Here is an 18,234-nt window from a genome sequence, read left to right as displayed (position 1 = left end):
GTGAGCAGTTGTACTGTGCATCACTTGGGGGTTTTCTCCCCTTTTCCCTTTTCCTTTGGATTTTACCCCTTTCCTCCACCTTTCCATTTTAATTATTACTATTATCATTGTTATTACTGATGTTCTTACCTCTTTATTCTGTTTAAATTATGAAATTGTTCTTATCTCAACCCTCAAGTTTTACATTCCTTTCTGATTCTCCTCCCCAGCCCTCCGGATGAGGAGGAGTGAGCAGGCGGCTGCGTGGTGCTTGGTTGCCGGCCGGCATTAAACCATGAGACCAGAGGATGAGGCTACTGAAACAGAAACACAGCCTCACTCCCTGGATTCATAAGCACAGCGTGTTCGTAGATGCCTCAGATAACAGTCTAGAAATTAAGTCCATGTCATATGTGGGGCTCAAGGCCAAGGCTCCCTCACCAGTGCCTGGTGCAAGCCTTGGGTCTTTCTAGATCTGTGTTTCCTGGGCCCTGAGAGTCCACGTTCAAGTTCGCTTGCGCCTCATACAGATGCACACAGGGATCCCACCAGGAGCGGGCCTAAGGCAGTCTGTGCTTCCAGCTGCCATCCCCAAGGCCCTGAGCCCCGCAATGACCTGCCTTCCCTTGTTCCACTGCACCCTCATCCTTCTTGCTGAGCAGGCAGAGCTTCAGCCCTTTGCTGTGACCCTTTGTGCCCGACTTGTCTGCCTGCAGCCTGCTTCCTCCGGCAGGTGCCGGGCGTGGAAGTCCTGGCCTTGCACACGAGACTGAAGAGGACTGGCGCCTGGTTAGCCACAGAACTGAAACACTTTATTGCAGGGACTCAGCCAGCTGAGCTCTTCCGTTGAGAGGAGCGCGGGCAGGACAGAGCAGGCCTTTGACACTGAGGCTGCCTTTGCATCAGCAGGCATTGCCCCAGCGGGAAATGGTGGTGGTGGTGCGCTGCAGCCAGCCCTGGATCCTCTCCGTCCTGCTGCTCAAACCTTTTCTCCTATTAGGAACTGCACCAACTTCTGCAGCCAAGAAAGGAAATCCCACAGCTTCTGCACTGGAAGTGGGCAGGGTGTAAACCTTCCTGCTTCTGTTGGTGTTGGCCTGTGAACGGGGGTGGAGGTGAAGGCTGGCTGCGGCCTTGCCGTAGTCGCTACTGCTGTGTGCAGGCCCATCTGTTCCAGGATCCAGTTGTAGAAGTGCTGGGTGGAGGTGTAGACTCCGGGCTTCTTTGCTCTCGCACAGCCCATCCCCCAGCTGGTCAGGCCAACAAGCCAGAAGTAGTCAGCGCTCTTGTCTTGGCACACAAGAGGCCCACCGCTGTCCCCCTGCAGCAGAGGAGAGAGGATGAAGGGGTTGTTGGGTGGCCACCGTCAGCCCAGTGGCTGGCTCCTTCCCTCTCATGGCACTTCCAGAGCTGTATTTAGTGGCCAGCCAAGCTCTGGAGAAGCTTTCCTGGGAGGGGGCGGTGGGCCTGTAAGGCAGGGCTCGCTCTTCCTGCGGCACGTTGGTGCTGCAGGTGTGTCAGGAGGCTGTGTCTGGCTTGGGATGGTGAAGCTCTGGGCTTCCAAGGGCACTGGGTAGGCATTGTGAACAAAGTGCCAGGCCTCTGGGACAAGGCAGGCAGGCCCTGGGAAAAGGCCCTACCCATGGGGAAATGGGTTTAGGCCCTCAGCAGTGGGGACACAGCAATGGGAGTGTGAGTGGCCAGGAAAAGCCCGTGACGGTGCAGGTTTGGGCGGTTGTGGCGGGGCTGCCCGTGCTGCCGGGGCTTGGCTTGTAGCACGCTCCTACCTGGCAGGTGTCGATGCCACCCTGCGGATAGCCAGCACAGATGTTGTGGGTGTGGATGGCCCCTCTGTACCAGCCGCTGCTGTTACAGACCCCGGCATCAATGAGGTGGACCTGGGCCTCCTGCAGCACATACGCCGATCCTCCAGCTGTGAAGAGCACAGAAAGGAATGAACTCCCAGCAGCTCATTGCCAGTTCTCCTTCCCTGCGTGACTGAAGCCCTATCCCGGGGCTTGGCTTTGCATGTGGGGAGGCGCTGGACCGCTCCTTCCTTTCTGCCTTGCTCTGGGTCAGTGGCTCACGCCCCCCTCTCTAAGAGGCATACGTCCCCACAGCCTGATTCTGGCTTTCGCCCCTGCTGTCAGGAAGAGCAACCTGCCTCCCCAAGCTGGCCAAGCTTGCACTCGCAACGTGACTACATTTTGGGAGCTCACCTCTTGCAGTCCTGGCACCCCAGCCACTGACGTAGCACTCTGCCAGCTCCGACACTCTCAGCGAGGCATCCGGCACGCAGGCAAGCTGTACGTAGCTGTTGCACTGGACAGGCTGCTCCAGTTCCAGCAAGGCAATGTCGTTCCTCCGTGTGATATTACTGAAGTGCTGGTGAACCAGCAGCTGCTTGATGTTGCGCGCCTGGGCCTCAGGTCCCAGCTGGGTCAGCCGGGTGGCACCTACCACCACCTGCCACATGGTGATGTTCCTGGAAGGCAGATGGAGAGAGGGCTCAGAGGGAGCAGAGCCACATGCTGCAGCAGCACAGCAGTCGCCCTGCCTTCTGCTTGGCAAGGCAGAGAGGAAAGCAGTGCTTGGGAGGGTGCGACAGACCACGTGCTCCTTGGGCTCAAGCAGTGTCGAGCTGGAGGCTGCTGGGAAGCAGTGGCATGAGCCCAGCCTTCTCCTGAGCAGCCTCTCAGGTGGCTGCGGAGTGCCCAGGCACTGGGCGTACTGCAGGGCAACGGGACGGGAGCAGCACGTGCTTTTGCACTCAGGGCACCTGCTAGAGTGTGGGGCTAGCCCCGATCCCTGGTCCTCCTTACCTGGCCTCGATGAAGCAGTGGGCTGATGTGAGGACCCACTGTGGGCTGATGAGGGAACCCCCGCAGATGTGCGCCGTGCCTCCTTCCAAGGGAGCCTCGATGCTGACGATCCAGGGCCAGGCCCCTGGCTGGGCATCTGTGCCACCCACAATGCGCGACATGCCGTAGTGAAAAGCCGCAGGCCGAAGGCCGCAGGTGCCTCTGTAACCAGAAACTCCATTCTGGTTAGCTCCATGGAAGCTTGTGCCATTCCGGCTAAAGGCCAGCTGTCTTCCCTCCCCTCAAGGCATGGCCAGAAGGGCCGAGGAAACCCGTGGGGTGCGTGCCCACTCCCCTTTCCCTGCTTTCTGCTTCAGCCCGTAGACGAGTTGTGCCGGCAGCCTGGGTGATGGCAAGGAGCTGAGCCTCCCAGATGGCCTTCAAGAGCCACTGGGGTGGCCATGGGGGACAAGCAGGACCCCTCCAGAGAAGCTCACAAGGGTTGCCCAATGTCCCTCCCAGAGCCTCGGCCACTTACCCACAGCTATCCCATGTGCCATGCACAGGACAGCACATGGCCAGCAGGACAACGAGGAGGAGGAGAACATCCATCACTACCAGCAACATGTGGCAGCTGCAAGAACGAAGACTTGTCGCCACCACTACGGCCACCGACAGAGTGCCCGCAGGATTCCTGTTGCCTGGGGTTCCCTTGGACGCGGGGCTGATGTCACAGAGTGCCTGGTTCCAGGTGCTGGGCGTGGTGGCGGTGGGGGAGGGATGGGGGGCAACAGGAGGGGTTCCAAGCAGGACTGGAGGCGGAAGCTGGGATCGCACACCCCTGACAGAGCCCCACGCAATGCCCTGCTTGCACGATCAGGGCGGGCAGGCCCCGTGGCAGGCAGCAGCGCCTGGCTCCCAGCTCTGCCTGCTAACAGCTCACAGGGCAACACCCAGCATGGCCTCGCAGCCTCTTTGGGGAGTTCCCTGCCGCCCTGCTCTCTGCAGCCCTGTGCCACCGGCTCCTTCCCAATAAACAGACACACAACAAAGAACACAATGACTACAGCAGCATGTGCGTGCTTGGGTGTTGAAGAGCCAATCTGTTGATGGCCATGGCAGCCAAGCAGTGCTCGGCAATCCAAATAAGCCAAGCACAGCCCAGCAACGTCAACCTTCCTGCACAAAGCACAGTGAAATGCAGGTGCAGCACACTCCTCACTGGCTATGTCAGCCACAGCAACGCGCTCTGGCAGGTGTCATATCCTTGCTGTCTGTGGGTTGGATTGCTGTTCTGGGCACCCACTGACCATGGCACTTGTGGCAAGGGCAATGAACGTGAAGCTCTAGAGAGAGAAGGATGCTCCTGCTCGCAGCCCAACGTGCCATTGTTCACAGCTTTGCAAGAGCTTGCATCAGTCTCACCTCGTCAGTCTGTCTTCTGCCGCTTACTGAAGGAGCCTTGCTCACTCTCCTGCTGGAGTGCAGGAGAGAAGCAGGAGCCAGGCACGTGCATTGCATTTGCACAGCAGGGCTAGGTCCCTGGAGGGTCGAGGGCAATGGCTTGAAGGTTGGCAGCCTCCAAGCTTGTGAAAGGTGCGGCAGCTCCCTGCTGCCATCCTGGCTTCTGTGGCGAGGCATAAGGCGCACAGCGGAGGGAGCAATCGGGTCCCGAGGAGGAGGACCACGCAGGCTCTGTCTGAAAGTGGAAGAGCTGCTCTCAAGGCCCTTGAGGTGCAGCAGGGCTTCCTAGGCCCCAGAACTGGCCTCCAAGCAAGCGGGCTCAAGGCTGCTTTGTGTTTTGAAAAGGGACCGGCAGCCGGTTCCCACGTGTCTGCTGAGAGCAGGCAGAAGGCAGCCTTGGAGAAGACAACTTGTCTGCTGGGGAAACCCTGCTCTTTCAGCACCGGTTTTGGCAGGTGGCTAGTGGGGAATGCCATCAGAGGTGGCCACACTTCACAGACGCTTGAAGGAAGAGATTGGGGTCATTTGGCGGAGAGGACTCTGGCAGGGACAGCAGTTCCCAGGCAAGCTCGTCAGTAATGGCACACAAGTCCAAGGTGACCTAGCTAACAACACCCAAAGACCACGTGTGTTGACAGATGGGGCAAACCTGGGAGCAAAGCGGGGGGTGGGAAATAACCGGGCTTGGCCCCGTGTCTGGGAGGAGAGCAGGGCTGAGAGAGGCAGGACTCAGGGAAGATGAGGGGCACGTATAAGCACGGCAAATGGAGAGAAGGGGGGATCAAGGAGCCGGTCACACAGAAGCAAAGTGCTGGCTGCCTTGCTTGCCTGAGCCCTGCGCCTAATCACCACAGTACCCACTGGCTTCTTTCGGAGAGCCACCCCAAAGCCCTTCCTGTGTGGTCCCATTCTGCACCTGCCACACGGTGGGTCCCCAGGCCTGGCTGCTAGCAAAGGCCGACGGCAAGACAGGCCACAGGCAGCCAGCACTTGGAAAGCCCCAGTGTCTCGGGCCAGCTGCTGCTGGGAGCCCTGTGCGCGTGCACAGCTCACTAGTGAACCTGAAGCTGGACGAGGTGACAAGCAAGAGGGGAGAGAGAGCCTCTCAGGCATGTGGATGGCCTGCGGTGTCAGCCGACGTGCCTGCTCAGCCCCAGCGTCCCCACCTTGCAAGAGGACCAGGCCTGCCAACCACTGGCCACCTCTCCACCTCCCAGAGGCAGGAAGGACTTGGAGGTGCTTGAGCATGCATGCCCTCAGCTGCTGCCCACCTAGGCATGCCCCCCCTGCGGGAGCTGCAGAAGGGCCTGCCTCTGAAGCTGCCAGGACCGTCCTCCTCTTGCTATGTGCTTGGGCCCCGGCAAGCCATGGTGCTGCAGCTCCCAGCTCTGTTCCTACCCAGGACTGCAGGGCATGCCTCCAGCTGAACTGGGATCTCTGGAAACATGGGCATGCCCTTTGCTTCCTCTTGATCATGCAGTGAAAGGAGTTCTTATGGCTCTGCGGATGATGCTGGAGCATGCTCCCTCCCCAAACAAGTCCGGCTTTCTGTCCAGAGGCCTCAGGTGTTCCTCGTAGCACAGAGCGCAACTCCCCTGCACTCCTAGCAGGCTTGGTGCGGCAAATGAAGAGACGGGACGCAGCTTGATGCAAGCAAGTTGTCCGTTTATTAGTGATTTTCTTACACATATATACGTTTCTACCTTCTACATATTACACACTGATTGGTTAAATCTTAAGCGTAAAAAACACTGATTGGTTGATATTTAAGGCACACCGTTAAAACAATAGGAACTTATTGGTTTACCTTGACCTAGCAACAATTTCTATTCCAAAATTAGGGGGCTTCTTTCTACCCGGCTTTCTTGATTAACAAAGTTACTTATCGGCACTATGCGTTCCCTTATCTGGCTACTTGTTTCTCTGTCCGTCTGGTTGCCTCCTCAACTGTAACGGCTCAGGGGTCTGCAGTTAGCTTGTTCCTTTGTTCCCAGGGCTAGTGCCCTACAAGTTCTAACAAGTCTCTATTCATCAGGCTATCAGTACTTGGACTCTTGTCCTTGAGGCATTGTCCTACACCAGCCCTAACTTTAGCCTCCGTCTGCAATATCATGACCCTATCCACTACACTATAGTGGTTGGAACCACTGATTTTTTGCCCATTCTCACCTTGGGGAGCTCGGCGAGCATGATAGGTTCCCCAAAATCATCCAGTTTATATAACTCCGGCCCATACTTTAGTGGGGGAAACATCACGAACCTCTGTAGAAGTGTGGGCACTCCTTTCACCAAAGAGGGGTTATTTTGTCCTGAGATGGCCTCACTGTATGTTCGCTGCTACTACACCCACCTCCCTTCACCCTCTGGAGGTCACACTTTTAAACTGCTTTAGAGACTCGTCTCTTGTTCAATTCTGTCGCTTAGTCCTTCTTCACCTCTTTTCCTCACGGACAAACAGAACCGCGGACTCAGACTCTGCACTCACTTCGTACCAAGGTAGGTCTCAGGCACACACACAAGAGTCTCTCATAAAGAACCTGGCAATTTCTGTTTCACTGAGAATCCTGTCCGTGACACCAATTAAAATGTTACATGCCCGTCTGAGACCGGAGCGTGGTTCTGTTTGTATTCTCGGGAACAGAATGAAGACTCAAAATGGAGTCAAGAGCCAAGGAACTTTATTTGCCCAACAAGAAATACGTGAATGCAAAGGGGGAGTGAGAGTGACAGATTAAGAGAGGAAGGAAGGAAAGAAAGAAGTTAAGAAGGAAAGGCTTACAGCAACAGCTACCACCCCGGAGCTGCCGTGTCCCGACAGTCCGATACGTTTCCATGTCCGGTGGGGGAACGTTCCGTCCAATGTTGGTTCCTTTTTTTTATAGAGTTGTTACAAGCTGTTCTGCTTAACCACACCTTCCACCTGTCACCACTGTCACCGAAATTGGGAGTCAAACCTCTTAACACCATTGCAGCATTAGAGCAGCAGGCACTCCTTAATTGCAGCGCTGGGTGCTCGGTGGCATCTCCACAAATCAGGCACACCTGTGTAGGTTTTACTGTTACATTTATACAGAAAATTACAAGGTCATACACTCCCAATTACAATGATTGGTTAGTAATTTGCATATAATTGTTATATTTGCTGTGTCATCCTTTTCTGTTACTACGCTTGCACAGGGGAAGGGTCTTCAGCTGGGCAAGGGTCTACTTGACCTGTGGGCATGATTTTTTGGTATTATAATGAAGGTAGTTCACTTCAGGACACCTTAAAAGTTAGTTTTGTTGCCAAGTGGGACAGCTGGATATCGGCCTTGCCAAGCTGTCCAATAACTCATCCCATACACAACAGAACCTGGGCGCTCTGGTTGTGGTCTGAGAGTAAGGACTAAGCTTAGTATGGTCTATAGCACAGGGATTTCAAATAACAGTCTGCGATAACAAGCAGCACAGCGATTCATACCTCACTGGTCAATAAGTATTAATGTAATTCTATCATGAAGGTTAATTCCTTAGAATCAAAATCTTCTTGTAACTAGCTGTTACATAAACACAAAATATAGGAAGATTCAGTAAAATTTTGAGATAATCTGCACCACTAGGATAAAGTAATTGTGGTAGTGGGAGATCACGATCTCCTACTCAAATGCCGCCCCCCCCCCCCGAAGAGGGGGAATCCCCCGCTCGGGGAGCATGCCCAGTCAATTTAAAATGAACTGCACCTTTAAATTGAAGCGAGAAAGCAACTAACCCACAATTAGTTAGTAGGTGTAGACTTTGGGCAGAACTAACCAACTTCACTGTATAAATATGTATTGTGAGTACAACTAAGTGTTAGTTAGGAGGAGCGATCCCCCTTGCACCCGGCGCCGCAATAAACATACCTGCGTTATAACTTATCGTGAGTTATAGAGTTTAATTCTGCACGTCACACTGGCCTAAAGCAGTGAGGGAGTCTGAGACGTGAGCAGCTCCTGGCTTCAGTTCAGCCCGCTGCCTTTAGCTTCCACTCAGGGTGGGGTTTGGAGCGGGGCCCCAAGATAACTCGGGCTGTGCTCCTGGGCATGACCCAGGGGGCACCCGCACCACCCTCTGCTCACCGGTGCCCTAGTTCCACGCTTTCTACCCAAATACAGCCCAGCAAATGCCAGCCTGAGTGGGGCAAGAGCATCCCACGAGTGCTGCCCTTGCTGCTGGCAGGGCTGATGAGCAGTTGGAAGGACAGAGAAGAGCAATACCACTCACACTCTGAGCATGGGCTTCCAGTGTGAAGAGCACCGTGCCATCCTGGCTCAGAACAAGGGGCCACGCAGACACCTGCCAGGGGCTTCACACCCTTCAGCCGATGCGTTCAGTAATCCTTGCAGCACTGTACTGTGTTACTCCACCGGGCTGGTTTTTTTAAACCGGTGTTTCACATTCACCTGGCAAACACCACCCCAGAAGCTCAGAGCTCTGTCCCCACCTCCAGCATTGCGTCTGACCTCAGCCCAGGGGGGTGGCTGGTGCGTGACTGCGGCTGTGGTGCTGTTTCCTTCAAAACACAGTTGCTTGAAGTTTTCTGGGGTTTTGCTTTTCATTCAAAAATAATGTAGGAAACAAAATCACTTGTTTAACACCAGCTGTCCTGGCCTTTTCTCTTTGCCGGGAGGACGATCCTGGCAGGGCACCAAGACTGGGAGCGAACCCCCCCATGCCACAGCAGCACCAGTGGGGACGGGAGGTGCCGGCAGCCCCAGGAAGCTGTGCCGAGTCTCAGCCCAGCCTGGAGAGGCCAGCGAGGGCTGGGGGGCTCCAGGCACAGCGGCGGCGCTGGCATGCCCCCCAGGGACGGCACAACCTCCAAGGAAAAAAGCGGAAAAGGCTCCAGCTGGGGCTACTCACCCGCTTCGGTGGTGCAGGCAGCACCCAAGGAGGGGTGGGAGGTGGGGGCTCGGTGTCTATAGGAGGTGGTGGGGGTGTTCATAGGGTGCAGCTGGGTCCCAGCATCAGCAAATGGGGCAGAGAGTGGGAGAGGGGCTGAGCTGGGGGCCATGAGCACCAAAGGCATCCTTTGCAGGATTTGTATCCTGCAAATGCCATTAGTCCTGGGGGTGCTTTGAAGCCCATTGATGCCTGAGCCCAGCCCTGGCGTGCAGGATGGTCCTTTGCTGGCTCTGCTCTGATGCCTACTGCTTTGCCCTGAGTGCTCCCAGTTATCCCAGTGCAGGTGGCACTGGGGGGACCCCAAATCCTGATGGATGTACCTGGGCACCCCCAAAGTGGTCCTTTAGCACCCATTTTTTCCCTGAAAACCCAAACCCACCGAGGGAAACATCTCCGCGGAGTGGATCCCTGGGGAATGCAGCGGGGTGGGCAAAGACGGGGTCTGTCACTGTGTGTGCAGGAGGTCTGGGGGCTTGCGTCATGCTCTCCCCCCCAGCATCCCCTGTGTACACAGCCACATGTCCCCAGCTGTGACACCCCCAGGTTCCCCCTGCCCCACTGCTTCCAGGGACGGCAGTTTCCCTGCCCGGTACCTCTCCACTCACAACACAACTTGAGACAGGTCTCAGCACACAGTGGGGCTTTCCCCCATCTGATAGGGAGTGGACTGGGGGCAAAAGGGGGCTGGGGAAAGCAACTCCAAGCCGTGGGGGTGGCATAAGGGAAAGGAGGGGACATGTCCCCCCAGGTTTGGGAGCAGGGAAGGGCTTGTGGTGTTTTGCTCTGGAGGTGGGGAGCACCAGCTGCCCTGGGCTGGGCAGCACGGCGGTCGGTACCTCCCTCTTCCCATCAATGGCAGCGCTGGAAGAGGGAGAGGGGGTTTCTCCAACAGGACAGAAGCAAACTGGTGCGGGGATGCTCATCCCTTGGCACAAGCGAGAACAAACCAGCGGGCTCCAAGTGGGATTCACTTCTGGCACTAAGCCGTGTGCGGCTGCTGCCCTTCTCCCTGAGGTCCCCATTCCCTACCATCTTCAGCAGCACCTGAGCATCATCATGACCCTGCTGCACCGCCCGGCTCCCCCAGACCCCCTTTGGGGCCATCGGCTCCCCTGGCAGGGGCCACGGGGGCCAAAAGTGGGGCTCGTGGTGGTCGGGGGGGTCAGGGGGAGCCTGGCAGCACGGGGCTGGCACAGGCCCTGGGAAGGGGTTGGACAGGGGCAATTTCCAGCAGCTCCTCTGGTGCCACGTGCCCGCAGAATAAGGGGTGCTGCCAGCCACCCCTTATGCATGAGGGGAAGATCCCAACCCAGAGCCACCCCACTCAGGCCACAGAGGCGCTGCACTGCCCGTCATCCTTTATTGCTACTGCCTTCAGCTGCTTGCTCTCCTGCTCGGTGGGGTGGGTTTGCTCGCGGACCCCCAGTCCCGCTCAGCTGCCGTGGTGCTGGAGTCACTCCGAAGGGGCTGGACGAGGAGCCCCGGTGGCGCCTGGCAGAGCTGCCCATGGAATGAGGCTGGCCTCTGCTCCAGCGAGGCCACGGTGCCTGGGGTCGAGAATCAGGGCTCAGCCCCCCTGCAGCCCTAGGGGCGGGCAATGGCTGTGTGCAGCTCTGCCAGCCCAGGACGGGGCAGGCAGCAGTGGCACCTGCCCGGCCAGAGACACCCTGAAACATGGTCCTGGCCCCCACCCTGAAGCAGACAGGCTGTAGTCCCACACTGGCCAGGGCTGCCCCACCATGGCCACCCACCTCACTCCAGCTCCAATGTGGGGACCAGTTGCCCCATGCGCCAGCCCTCCCCCTCCATCCCATTTCACCCGTCCCCATCCCACTCCAGACTCCATCCCACCCTGCCTGGCTGGGGGCATCGACCCCTGCTCGCCCCCACCCACTGGCTGACAGTAGGGTGCCCTCTCCCCCCCGGTACTCCAACAGACCATACCCAGCTGGCAGCTCAAGGACCCAACCCTCCGGGGCTGTGAGAGCAGGTGGCCGGTGTCCCGGGCATCCCTCTGCCTTGGGGACAGCTTGGCCTTGTCCCTCGGGAAGCCTGAAAGAAAGACCAGAGGGAGGCAGGCTGGGGGGCGCCAGGGTGAATATGGCTTCATGCCAACACTTCCGTCCCCTTGGCACCCGCTGGATCCCCTCCCCAAGCGTGCCTTAGCTGTACCCTCCTTGCCCACAATCACAGGCAGCTGCTTGTCCTGCCAGTCCCTGGGGATGCGGCTGTCTTGGCCCAACAGCTCCATCTTGTCGTGCTGAGGAGAGAGCAGCGTGGCTGACACATGGGGCTGAATTCAGCATCCCCAGGCAACCCTCCCACACCCAGCTCTCCCTGCGGAAACTGAGTCATGCATCCCTCCCAGTGCACAGCATCACCCTCCCAGCCTTGGTCGCCCCTCCAGATCCCTACCTTTGTCATCCCTACCTTGATGGGGCACAGGATAGGGGGCTGGAGTGGCCGTAGAGCACCCGGTGGGTGAGGCTGCTGCGGAGCTGAATTTTGGCGACTTATCTCACAGGAGGCACCTGATGCCCCAGCAAACCTGAGGTCAGGCTGAGACCAGGCACAGCTCATCACGTGGCTTCTGCACCACTGAGGCAGAAAAATGGGCTCGATGGGGCAGCGCCGGGCAAGGCTGTAGGACCCCACAGGCCTGGGGCAAGAACAGCTGACCCTCCCCAGCACATCTCTGCTCCCCTGCCCTGCCCAGGCACCCCCAGACCCTCTGCCCACACCCGGAGAAGAGCCCTCCCTTGCTGTGGTATGACATCCCCAGGGGCCGGGGATGGGTCCCCGTGTCCCCTACCTGTGGCCGTGATGCTGACGTTGCTACTGCTTGATGATGGCACCCGGGTGCCCAGTGAGGCAGGGGTCAGCGGCGGCAGCAATGGGATGGCCGTAATTCTCCTGGAGAAGGCAGGAGCCACGGGTGGGTGACAGGGGGCAAACAACCAACCCTGGCTCAAAGCAGCGCCCCAAAGCCCACAGGCTTGTAGCCAAAGGCATCCCCTGCCTGCTGCTGCCACGAAAGGGTCCCCACCCCCCCACAGGCACGTAGGGCTGCAGAGGGACCTTGGCAGGGTTGGTCCCCCCAGGCAGACACCCTCACACCTGTGGCTGCCCAGGGCGCGCAGGGGTGCGAGGGGAAGGGCGCAGGCTCCCATGCCTGCCATCCAAACCAGCCCTCACACCGCTTTCATCCCTTTGTCAGCGCTAATTACCCCCCTGCGCCTTGCCAGGAGAGCAGGTCACAACCCAGCTCCCCAGCACTGCATGTCACACCCCTGCTTGGGGAGATGAGCCGTCCCCCCCCAGCCTTGCTCCAGAAAGCCTCTGCACCCACTCCCACTTCTGGTTTGGGAGGGCTCTGTCCTGCACGTGCCCCCTCCTCCTGCCTCCTTTCATGTCAGGAACCTGCTACCGGTGGGAGGAAAAGGCACTGATTCCTGATCAGCATCCCCACACTTTGCTGGCTAAAGTGCTCTGATGCCAGGGTACCTCGCGAGCACCAGCTGGGATAGCTGGAAGGAACAGGGCGAGATGCCCAAAGCCATCCCCATCCCCACTGCACTCACCCAGCCGCATCATGGGCCTCTGTCGGCAGCACCTTCTCCTTGAGCTGCTCCAGCGTGTCCTTCCAGTGTGCCGTATTATCCTCTGTAATGTGTACCCTCGAGAACTTGGTGTGTGGGTTAGGAGGAAAAATCCACCGTGCATCCAGCATGGCAATAAACCACTGTCAGCTTCCTAAACTGTCCTTTGGCTCAGAGAGCTTTCTTGGTTATGATTTTCGGTAACAGAACATGGTGACCAAACGGGACCTGCTTTCCGGAATCTCGACAGACCAGAGAAATCGTGAGCACCGCAAGCACGCACCGGAGTAGTTTTGCCAGGGTGCTGGATTTTGCCTCTGTCCAGTTTTGTTTGCAGGGTCTGGTTTAGGTATTGAGCGTTTATGATTTTGAAACTTTGTACACATGGGATCTGGTCATTCTGCTAGAGGGAGTTGGTTCTTCAGAGTTCTTTTGGGTTGTTTATTAAGATGCTGGAGCAAGTTTTGGGGTGACCCCCCCACTCAGACAAAATGGGCCGAATATTGTCATCACTGGTGGCCCTTGTATACCTTAGGTGATCAAGAGAAATGGCCTAGGAAAGGGAAGCATAATCTCCAATACAGCATGGCAGTTCATGTTCTTTTGGTACATGCAAAGGACAATGGGAAGAAGTCCCATAAGTGGGTTTGGTTTTTTGGCCTTGAGAAACAATCATGGAACAAGAAGTAAATAGACACTCATGATACTTGATGGTAATGTATTGATAATGATGGAGGGGAAGTTAATTATTAATTGCCTTGGTGTTGTTCTGCTTGTAGTGTTGGGAAAAGGTGTTTGAAAGGGGAGAATGAAGAAGAGGATGTGCAATTTCTGGTTTCAGGGCAGTGTTGCTGGTAATAGGGAGAGATTTTGCTGAAGGTAAAAGAATGGTGTTGGGGAAAGCTCAGGAAGAGGATGCGAGGATAAATGGCTTTCGCTGCTTTGTTTGTGGGGCAGTCAGAGCTGCCTCCCTGCCCACCCGGTGATCTCTGCTGCAGAGTTGCTTTGGGTTTCCTTGCCCACTCCGTTACGGAGCAGCCAGAGCCAGCAGGCTTCTGAACACTGTGGGATTTCTCCTTTCAGGTCTGGTTGATCTGAATGAGGTGGGCACCTGGGGGGCTGCTCCTATGCCAGCCTAAATGGATCTTCCCACGTGCGTGCAGCTGCATTCCAAAGAGCCAGACACGCACATACACACAGAGAGAGTGCCACAATGAATGTGAAGGGCAAAACAGATTGACACAGACAAAGCAATACCTTGACAAGTATCCCTGCAGATGTAGCCACTGCTTACACCCATGTGAATGCAGTCCAGGCCTTTCCTGGGTTTCCACATGTCCTGGTTTCAGCTGGGATAGAGTTAATTTTCTTCTTAGTGGCTAGTACAGTGCTGTGTTTTGCCTGTGATGTGAGAACAATGTTGATAGCCACACTGATGTTCTTAGTTGTTGCTGGGTAATGTTTATACTAAAGTCAAGGACTTTTTGGATTCTTGGGCCTTGCCAGCCAGAGTGCTGGGGGAGCACAAGAGACTAGGAAGGGACACAGCCAGGTCAGCTGCCCTGAACCAGCCAAAGAGGTATTCCATACCATGGGACGTCATGCTTGGTATAGAAAGTAGGAGGGTTAGCTGGGGAGGGATCGTTGCTCGGAGACTGGCTGCGCATCAGTCAGCAGGTGGTGAGCAGTTGTACTGTGCATCACTTGGGGTTTTTTTCTCCTTTTCCCTTTTCCTTTGGATTTTACTCTTTTTCCCCACCATTCCACCCTAATTGTTACTATTATCATTGTTATTACTGAAGTTCCCAACTCTTTATTCTGTTTAAATTATGAAATTGTTCTTATCTCAACCCTCAAGTTTTACATTCTTTTCTGATTCTCCTCCCCAGCCCTCCGGATGAGGGGGAGTGAGCAAGCGACAGGGTGGTGCTTGGTTGCTGGCCGGCTTTAAACCATGAGACCAGAGGATGAGGCTACTGAAACAGAAACACAGCCTCACTCCCTGGATTCATAAGCACAGCATGTTCGTAGATGCCTCAGATAACAGTCTAGAAATTAAGTCCATGTCATATGTGGGGCTCAAAGCCAAGGCTCCCTCACCAGTGCCTGGTGCAAGCCTTAGGTCTTTCTAGATCTGTGTTTCCTGGGCCCTGAGAGTCCACGTTCAAGTTCGCTTGCGCCTCATACAGACGCACACAGGGATCCCACCAGGAGCGGGCCTAAGGCAGTCTGTGCTTCCAGCTGCCATCCCCAAGGCCCTGAGCCCCGCAATGACCTGCCTTCCCTTGTTCCACTGCACCCTCATCCTTCTTGCTGAGCAGGCAGAGCTTCAGCCCTTTGCTGTGACCCTTTGTGCCCGACTTGTTTGCCTGCAGCCTGCTTCCTCCGGCAGGTGCCGGGCGTGGAAGTCCTGGCCTTGCACATGAGACTGAAGAGGACTGGCGCCTGGTTAGCCACAGAACTGAAACACTTTATTGCAGGGACTCAGCCAGCTGAGCTCTTCCGTTGAGAGGAGCGCGGGCAGGACAGAGCAGGCCTTTGACACTGAGGCTGCCTTTGCATCAGCAGGCATTGCCCCAGCGGGAAATGGTGGTGGTGCGCTGCAGCCAGCCCTGGATCCTCTCCGTCCCGGTGATCAAACTTTTTCTCCTATTAGGAACTGCACCAACTTCTGCAGCCAAGAAAGGAAATCCCACAGCTTCTGCACTGGAAGTGGGCAGGGTATAAACCTTCCTGCTTCTGTTGGTGTTGGCCTGTGAACGGGGGTGGAGGTGAAGGCTGGCTGCGGCCTTGCCGTAGTCGCTACTGCTGTGTGCAGGCCCATCTGTTCCAGGATCCAGTTGTAGAAGTGCTGGGTGGAGGTGTAGACTCCGGGCTTCTTTGCTCTCGCACAGCCCATCCCCCAGCTGGTCAGGCCAACAAGCCAGAAGTAGTCAGCGCTCTTGTCTTGGCACACAAGAGGCCCACCGCTGTCCCCCTGCAGCAGAGGAGAGAGGATGAAGGGGTTGTTGGGTGGCCACCGTCAGCCCAGTGGCTGGCTCCTTCCCTCTCATGGCACTTCCAGAGCTGTATTTAGTGGCCAGCCAAGCTCTGGAGAAGCTTTCCTGGGAGGGGGCGGTGGGCCTGTAAGGCAGGGCTCGCTCTTCCTGCGGCACGTTGGTGCTGCAGGTGTGTCAGGAGGCTGTGTCTGGCTTGGGATGGTGAAGCTCTGGGCTTCCAAGGGCACTGGGTAGGCATTGTGAACAAAGTGCCAGGCCTCTGGGACAAGGCAGGCAGGCCCTGGGCAAAGGCCCTACCCATGGGGAAATGGGTTTAGGCCCTCAGCAGTGGGGACACAGCAATGGGAGTGTGAGTGGCCAGGAAAAGCCCGTGACGGTGCAGGTTTGGGCGGTTGTGGCGGGGCTGCCCGTGCTGCCGGGGCTTGGCTTGTAGCACGCTCCTACCTGGCAGGTGTCGATGCCACCCTGCGGATAGCCAGCACAGATGTTGTGGGTGTGGATGGCCCCTCTGTACCAGCCGCTGCTGTTACAGACCCCGGCATCAATGAGGTGGACCTGGGCCTCCTGCAGCACATACGCCGATCCTCCAGCTGTGAAGAGCACAGAAAGGAATGAACTCCCAGCAGCTCATTGCCAGTTCTCCTTCCCTGCGTGACTGAAGCCCTATCCCGGGGCTTGGCTTTGCATGTGGGGAGGCGCTGGACCGCTCCTTCCTTTCTGCCTTGCTCTGGGTCAGTGGCTCACGCCCCCCTCTCTAAGAGGCATACGTCCCCACAGCCTGATTCTGGCTTTCGCCCCTGCTGTCAGGAAGAGCAACCTGCCTCCCCAAGCTGGCCAAGCTTGCGCTCGCAACGTGACTACATTTTGGGAGCTCACCTCTTGCAGTCCTGGCACCCCAGCCACTGACGTAGCACTCTGTCAGCTCCGAGACTCTCAGCGAGGCATCGGGCACGCAGGCAAGCTGTACGTAGCTGTTGCACTGGACAGGCTGCTCCAGTTCCAGCAAGGCAATGTCGTTCCTCCGTGTGATATTACTGAAGTGCTGGTGAACCAGCAGCTGCTTGATGTTGCGCGCCTGGGCCTCAGGTCCCAGCTGGGTCAGCCGGGTGGCACCTACCACCACCTGCCACATGGTGATGTTCCTGGAAGGCAGATGGAGAGAGGGCTCAGAGGGAGCAGAGCCACATGCTGCAGCAGCACAGCAGTCGCCCTGCCTTCTGCTTGGCAAGGCAGAGAGGAAAGCAGTGCTTGGGAGGGTGCGACAGACCACGTGCTCCTTGGGCTCAAGCAGTGTTGAGCTGGAGGCTGCTGGGAAGCAGTGGCATGAGCCCAGCCTTCTCCTGAGCAGCCTCTCAGGTGGCTGCGGAGTGCCCAGGCACTGGGCGTACTGCAGGGCAACAGGACATGCTGCAGCACGTGCTGGTGTGCTCAGGGCACCTGCTAGAGTGTGGGGCTAGCCCCGATCCCTGGTCCTCCTTACCTGGCCTCGATGAAGCAGTGGGCTGATGTGAGGACCCACTGTGGGCTGATGAGGGAGCCCCCGCAGATGTGTGCCGTGCCTCCTTCCAAGGGAGCCTCGATGCTGACGATCCAGGGCCAGGCCCCTGGCTGGGCATCTGTGCCACCCACAACGCGCGACATGCCGTAGTGAAAAGCCGCAGGCCGAAGGCCGCAGGTGCCTCTGTAACCAGAAACTCCATTCTGGTTAGCTCCATGGAAGCTTGTGCCATTCCGGCTAAAGGCCAGCTGTCTTCCCTCCCCTCAAGGCATGGCCAGAAGGGCCGAGGAAACCCGTGGGGTGTGTGCCCGCTCCCCTTTCCCTGCTTTCTGCTTCAGCCCGTAGACGAGTTGTGCCGGCAGCCTGGGTGATGGCAAGGAGCTGAGCCTCCCAGATGGCCTTCAAGAGCCACTGGGGTGGCCATGGGGGACAAGCAGGACCCCTCCAGAGAAGCTCACAAGGGTTGCCCAATGTCCCTCCCAGAGCCTCGGGCCACTTACCCACAGCTATCCCATGTGCCATGCACAGGACAGCACATGGCCAGCAGGACAACGAGGAGGAGGAGAACATCCATCACTACCAGCAACATGTGGCAGCTGCAAGAACGAAGGCTTGTCGCCACCACTACGGCCACCGACAGAGTGCCCGCAGGATTCCTGTTGCCTGGGGTTCCCTTGGACACGGGGCTGATGTCACAGAGTGCCTGGTTCCAGGTGCTGGGCGTGGTGGCGGTGGGGGAGGGATGGGGGGCAACAGGAGGGGTTCCAAGCAGGACTGGAGGCGGAAGCTGGGATCACACACCCCTGACAGAGCCCCACGCAATGCCCTGCTTGCACGATCAGGGTGGGCAGGCCCCGTGGCAGGCAGCAGCGCCTGGCTCCCAGCTCTGCCTGCTAACAGCTCACAGGGCAACACCCAGCGTGGCCTCGCAGCCTCTTTGGGGAGTTCCCTGCCGCCCTGCTCTCTGCAGC

At 57.3% G+C, this 18,234-nt stretch overlaps 2 protein-coding genes across 2 annotated transcripts; both read right to left on the bottom strand.

Annotated features, from left to right (window-relative positions):
• Nucleotides 1-302: 302 nt before the first annotated feature.
• On the bottom strand, nucleotides 303-12,897 carry LOC129735816 (acrosin-like). Its single transcript, XM_055706783.1, has 7 exons — nucleotides 12,749-12,897; nucleotides 11,980-12,080; nucleotides 11,112-11,219; nucleotides 2,802-3,000; nucleotides 2,199-2,464; nucleotides 1,767-1,912; nucleotides 303-1,300 (listed from the first exon to the last, which is right to left on the bottom strand). Exons 1-7 carry the CDS (start codon nucleotides 12,895-12,897, stop codon nucleotides 959-961), a joined length of 1,311 nt encoding a protein of 436 aa, XP_055562758.1. The 3' UTR covers nucleotides 303-958.
• Nucleotides 12,898-14,771: 1,874 nt separating this feature from the next.
• Nucleotides 14,772-18,234, bottom strand: LOC102053562 (acrosin-like). Its single transcript, XM_055707085.1, has 5 exons — nucleotides 17,764-18,234; nucleotides 17,246-17,446; nucleotides 16,642-16,907; nucleotides 16,210-16,355; nucleotides 14,772-15,743 (listed from the first exon to the last, which is right to left on the bottom strand). The coding sequence occupies exons 1-5, from the start codon at nucleotides 17,850-17,852 to the stop codon at nucleotides 15,402-15,404; spliced, it is 1,044 nt and encodes a 347-aa protein (XP_055563060.1). The 5' UTR covers nucleotides 17,853-18,234; the 3' UTR covers nucleotides 14,772-15,401.

The sequence above is a fragment of the Falco cherrug genome, chromosome 4, assembly GCF_023634085.1.
Source record: "Falco cherrug isolate bFalChe1 chromosome 4, bFalChe1.pri, whole genome shotgun sequence".
Classification (NCBI taxonomy): domain Eukaryota; kingdom Metazoa; phylum Chordata; class Aves; order Falconiformes; family Falconidae; genus Falco; species Falco cherrug.
This window is presented reverse-complemented; position numbering and strand designations above follow the sequence as displayed.